Consider the following 5828-nt stretch of genomic DNA (forward strand, 5'->3'; position numbering starts at 1 on the left):
GAAAAGTACATGTTTTTGGAAAAATGAATATTCCAAAAATTCAATCCAATATTGTATCTTTTCTTTCAATGAAACTCTATTATTTGAAGTAACTTATAATGCAACCTTGTAGAAGAGAATTACATGTTCAGAATTGCCACAAAACTTGTCTCAAAGTGAAATCTTAAAAAAGCTGATCATTTTTAAAAAAACAATGGTGCGAGTTGAAGTGTCTAACTAGAGTATAATTAAAGCTTTTCTTTTCAGTATCCTGTCAAGAGCATCCTTACACTCAGGAAGCATGTCTGCATGTATGTGTATATATATATAAAATAAGCATATTATATAAAAGTGAGTTATCTAAAGCTTACCTCAATGATTGCAGCTGTTGTTCCCTGTCTAGCCATGGTTCATGGTGTTGATTACCAGAAGGTAAATACTTTACCTATTTCTTAATGCTTGATGAACTTAAGGAGTAGTCTCTCTATTTAATCTCGAAAATGTCATATGCTGCTTATATTTCCATTAAGCCACCGGCAGTATGATTTTTAATTTACTTTTCGAGATCAGCGGGCTAATGGGAATTGTGATCAATATAACTTAGCTCCATACAGTTATCATACATCAATAGCTATATCAAAGTGAAACCACTGCCGTCGATTTAAAACTGAGCACAAAAGAGTGTGCTACTTCATTCTTTTCTCTCTTGAGTTTCTTCTATATCTGGTCATTGTCAAACACAACTTGAAGCTTCAATAAGTTCGTTCTATTAGATTATAAGTTGACCAATCATTCAACACCTTTTCTAGTCTGCAACTTGCAAAGGGTTTATAGTCTTGTCTCTGTACACTAACAATTTATGGAATTCAATCATTCAATGTGTTTTACGAATCAAGATTTTTTTCTATTTATTCCTTCCACAACTTACTAGTATGAGATTTTTATCAGCGTAGCCATCTAGATTTTACTTCATATAAATTCTTCATAAAGATTCTAGGAAAAGGAACTTTGTACTAATAATCCTATCTAGTTTGAGTTCTTACCTTCATGACGTCCATTGTCGTGCCAGTTCATCCTAATTTTGGGATCTTCGTCTTTGCGCAATAAACTTCCAACTTACTGAAGGCCTGAGAAGCTTTATTTGTCAATCCATTGTTAGATTCGATAGGCGAGACTCTATCAATTTGTATTCGAGCAGTAAAAATTTGGAGCGCCTTGTAAAAGGCTTTTACAAGAAATGGAGTCGAGCCGCAAGAAAAAAACAATTTTCATAAAAGAAACTAGTAAACCCTTATAGCGAACAACAGCGCCTGTGAAGCACACTGCATCACCAACCAATAATAGCTCTGAGGACGGTCCTCGAACTGTTTATAATCTTCATCGAATCACCATTGTCAGCTAAAGGAAAAGTTTGTTCTTCATAAAAATCTTGAGGCTTTTAGAAATGGAATCATACCAAGATTTGTCTGTTTGTGAATCAGGGCTAAGATCACATGGTTACAAGGTTTGAACGGTTCTCTGGAAATATGAAGATATGTTTAGGATATGGAGAAATATTGAAGACGGCACAGACGTGTGAAGACTAATTAACGGAGGAAACAGTAGAAAAATCAAGTATTATTAATATCACTAATTAATTAAGAATAGAAGTGAAATTCGCTTTTATCTCTTTGATGATCGGACAACTAATTTAAAGCTACCGGTCAATGGCCGGAAGTTGAGATAAGAGGATGAAAATGTCAATTGTTCAATGTTGGGGGAGATCTTTGATTTTTAAAGTAAATTTGGAGGACTAAAATGATTTTTATCTTTAATTAATAGGTAGAATTTTAAATGAATTTTCCTAATAATTTTATTTTATTTTTATCTTGATTATTTTATATAGGATAGAGCCCTGGAATACTCCATGTAAAGAGGATTCTCCTTATTATTAATGGACAGAATTTTAAATGAATTCTCTTACTAATTGCACTTGTCATTTTTATTATCCATAAAAGCATCTTTAATCAATAGATATAGTTTTAAATGGATTTTCCTAATAATGACAATTTTATTTTATCTTTTATCTTGATTATTTTTCCATTTTAGCTGTTTGGATAGGATAGAGCCTTGGAATAATCCATGTGTCCTTATTAATGGACAGAATTTTAACCGGATTGTCTTTTTTATTCTCCTTAAAAGCCTCTTTAATTAATAGGTATAATATTAAACGGATTTTCCTAATAATTGCAATTTTATTTATTTTTTTACTTGAACTTTTTTCCATTTTAGTTGTTTGGAGAGGATAGAGCCCTGGAATGTTTCATGTAATAAGGAGAATAAATCTTTTCGTATATAAAAGGAAATTATATTTGTGACAAATATGGGAGTCTCTTTTTACTTGAACTTTTTTCCATTTTAGTTGTTTGGAGAGGATAGAGCCCTGGAATGTTTCATGTAATAAGGAGAATAAATCTTTTCGTATATAAAAGGAAATTATATTTGTGACAAATATGGGAGTCTCTTTTCTTTTTTTCTTTTTTTGTGTGTGTGTGTTTATCCAGATTGGTCAAAGATATTACTAAGTCAGCAAATAACTTTTAATCTTATAAAAAACAAAAACAGAAAGGGGAAAAAATTGAATAGACAACGGTAAAATAGTCTGCATATTGAAATTTTAATTATATGACTTTGGAAAATGATGTAATAATGTACTAATTTTCCTTTTTTGTTGGATGTTCTTCCCTATATAAACACAACAATAAATACCAACAAACTAGAAAAGAAAAGAGATCGATAAAGATAAACAAAGAAAAAGAAAAGTGAACTATGAAGCAAGAAACAGTTGTTCTCATTGTTGGAGCTGGCCCTGCTGGCATAGCTACTTCAGCTTGTTTAAATCTCAAAAATATTTCGAATATAATTTTAGAAAAGATGACTCTTTTGCTTCTTTATGGAGAAAAAGGTCTTATGATAGGTTGAAACTTCACTTAGCAACTCAATTTTGTGAACTTCCTTACATGTCATTTCCTCCGAATTTACCTACTTTTGTGTCCAAAAATGATTTTCTTGAATACTTAGATACTTATGTTTCCCATTTTAATGTTAATCCCTTATATCAACGTGCAGTTAACTCTGCATATTTTGACAATGTTGATGGTAAATGGCATGTTAAGGCGATGAACGTCGAGAAAAATGTCGCTGAATATTATGTTGCTAGGATTCTTGTTGTTGCAACTGGAGAAAATAGTGAAGGTTTTGTTCCAATAATTGAAGGATTAGATGATTTTGGTGGAATGATTATGCATTCTAGTGACTATGGAAATGGAAAGAGTTTTGAGGAGAAAGAAGTTTTAGTTGTCGGTTGTGGAAATTCAGGCATGGAAATTGCCTATGATTTGTCTAACTGGGGTGCTCGGACCTCCATTATTGTTCATAAACCTGTAAGTTCTTTTTTACTATTAATTTTCTCTTGTCGGTCTTTTTTATTTGTTACTTTAATCTTTCAATTTTAATTATATAGAAGTTCATTACAATGATTATCATGTTTCGTTTTTTTTTTTTATATATAGGTACACGTTCTCACGAAGAAAATGGTCCACATAGGAATGCTTTTATTGAAATATATTCCTTGTGATACAGTGGATAAAATGATGATAATGTTAAGCAAATTGACATATGGAGATCTCTCTATCTTTGGGATAAATAGCCCTAACAAGGGTCCTTTTTATCTTAAGAATGCTAGTGGTAGATCTCCTGTTATTGATGTTGGAACAGTGGATAAAATCAAAGAAGGAAAAATCAAGGTACAGGAAATAATTTTTTTCACTCCAATCATTAATATAATTATCCCCCCCCCCCCCCCCCCCCACACACACACACAAATATAGTTTTTATTTCATGTGTTTTTTTGGTTATCAGGTTTTACCTTCGATCAAGAAAATAAAGAAAAGTTATGTTGAATTTACTGATGGTAAGAGGAAAAGGTTTGATGCCTTGATTTTTGCGACTGGGTACAAAAGCACAGTTATGAAATGGCTCAAGGTATTTGGTTAATATGAGACAAATTTTGTATACAAAGTTCAAATTTAAAATGTAACTCTCCGACCCTTAATTCGAAGGTATGTTCTTTGCAAATTTAAACGTTTTATGAAATGATTTGTGTAGGATGATGGTGTGCTATTCAATGAAAATGGGATGCCAAAAAAAAGAAGTCCTTATCACTGGAAAGGAGAGAAGGGTATTTATTGTGTAGGATTTGCAAGTGCTGGATTATTTGGAATTTCATCTGATGCCAAGAATATTGCTGAAGATATCGACAGGATTTTGATGCACATTTGATGCACGTCGGTGGTGAGATGGATCTTAGCCAAGATTACTGCTGAAGATATCGATAGGATTTTGATGCACATTTGATGTGCGTCGTGGTGAGATGAATGAGACCCCTCCATCTTTTAATTAAATATTTTAGGTTCGAGTTTTGAGTATGGAGCACTTTCAATTTTAATGGATCATACGAGGCGTGACTCCAATTAGGTGGGTCGATAGTTTTCGAATATCGGATGTATTTGGGAAAAACTATATTAATATTACAATGTTTTTTGTCTCTCTTTGCATAATATAAATTGTTCTTGCAGTTGTAGCAAATTCATAGAGCACAATTCAGTATTCGCATCTTTCATTTGCGAAACTATACTAGAGCGGTTAACTTGTTATAGCTTTTCGGTCTTTTCTCCATCCAAAATTCTTTACTCTTGAGTTGTTTGGTTAGTGGAATAAGCGATTATAATTTCGGAATTTTATTAAATAATACAATAATACATTTGCCTTTTGCTAAAAATGAATTTTAAAGTTTTCTATGAAATGATAATGTTAAATTTGGATATAAAATTAGCTTCGATAATGGTGTGAACCTATTCAGTTAACAACTAATTTTTCTATATGAACTTCATAAATTGTGTTGCAGCAGTAGTACAAAGTCGCACTCACCTTCTACCTACTAAATCAGATTTGATCTAGTAATAATTGTGTCTTGTCCAACAATCAGCATGAGACAAAATCGAGCGGATGTGCAATCACAGTCTCAAAAAGGAAACATGGAGACTCATACTGTGCTTGGATTTCGTATCTTATGTCTGTTTTCCGTGAAAAAATACCAATTGAAGTGGCGGGTGTCGAGAAGAATCAGCTGTGTTCTCTGCCCTAGCTGATAAATAAATCAATTCGTACTGACGTGATAAATTGGTCATATATAGTGATCTGAACAACAGCGTCGTAGAGAAACTCTTGCAAAAGTAGAGCTAGGAGAAACAATCTAAGTAAACTACAAAATCATAAAACATTACGTATATCATATAACATACTATTAATTCTTTCTTCCATTATCTAATAGCTATTCATGTGCTCTAAGTTCTTCCTTTATCATGATATAGACCTGTATAAGATTTTACAATGTCAAAGCTGGAGATTTACAGTGCCATTCAGATATAAAGTACCTAAACTCATAAGATTGTGAATGCTCCAATGTGGAAGCCTCAATGTTGGTTTTCCATGTTTCCTTTTGTTTGCAAAATAATCATTTTATCGCAAAAAATAGGCAATCCAGCGAGTATTACAAATTCTTGCCTACAAAATGCCAGTTTCTCTTTCATTTTGTGGTAGTTGCTAGAATTTGTTTCTTCTCCTTTCCTGTTTGTTGTCATACTGTTGTCGACGTCTTCTCTAACTCATTTATAAGAGCGTGTTTATTGGAGTGTAATAGCATCTTGATGAATTACATATTGAAGAAGAAGAATACAAGAAGAGAAGATTGTATGAGAAAGATAGAGAACTTGTATATTCAAGCTTGTATTGAAATGATGTACAATGCT

General features: G+C 32.4%; 1 protein-coding gene across 2 annotated transcripts; it reads left to right on the plus strand.

Annotated features, from left to right (window-relative positions):
* The first annotated feature begins 280 nt into the window (after positions 1 to 280).
* On the plus strand, positions 281 to 4605 carry LOC132057871 (probable indole-3-pyruvate monooxygenase YUCCA11). Of its 2 annotated transcripts, none has more exons than XM_059450467.1 (5): positions 281 to 411; positions 3088 to 3401; positions 3531 to 3764; positions 3880 to 4002; positions 4126 to 4605. In XM_059450467.1, exons 2-5 carry the CDS (start codon positions 3138 to 3140, stop codon positions 4297 to 4299), a joined length of 795 nt encoding a protein of 264 aa, XP_059306450.1. In that variant the 5' UTR covers positions 281 to 411; positions 3088 to 3137; the 3' UTR covers positions 4300 to 4605. The 2 variants fall into 2 exon arrangements, with proteins under 2 accessions (XP_059306450.1, XP_059306444.1); XM_059450461.1 differs by lacking the exon at positions 281 to 411 and adding an exon at positions 1084 to 1262.
* Positions 4606 to 5828: the final 1223 nt, after the last annotated feature.

Source organism: Lycium ferocissimum, chromosome 1 (genome assembly GCF_029784015.1).
Source record: "Lycium ferocissimum isolate CSIRO_LF1 chromosome 1, AGI_CSIRO_Lferr_CH_V1, whole genome shotgun sequence".
Classification (NCBI taxonomy): domain Eukaryota; kingdom Viridiplantae; phylum Streptophyta; class Magnoliopsida; order Solanales; family Solanaceae; genus Lycium; species Lycium ferocissimum.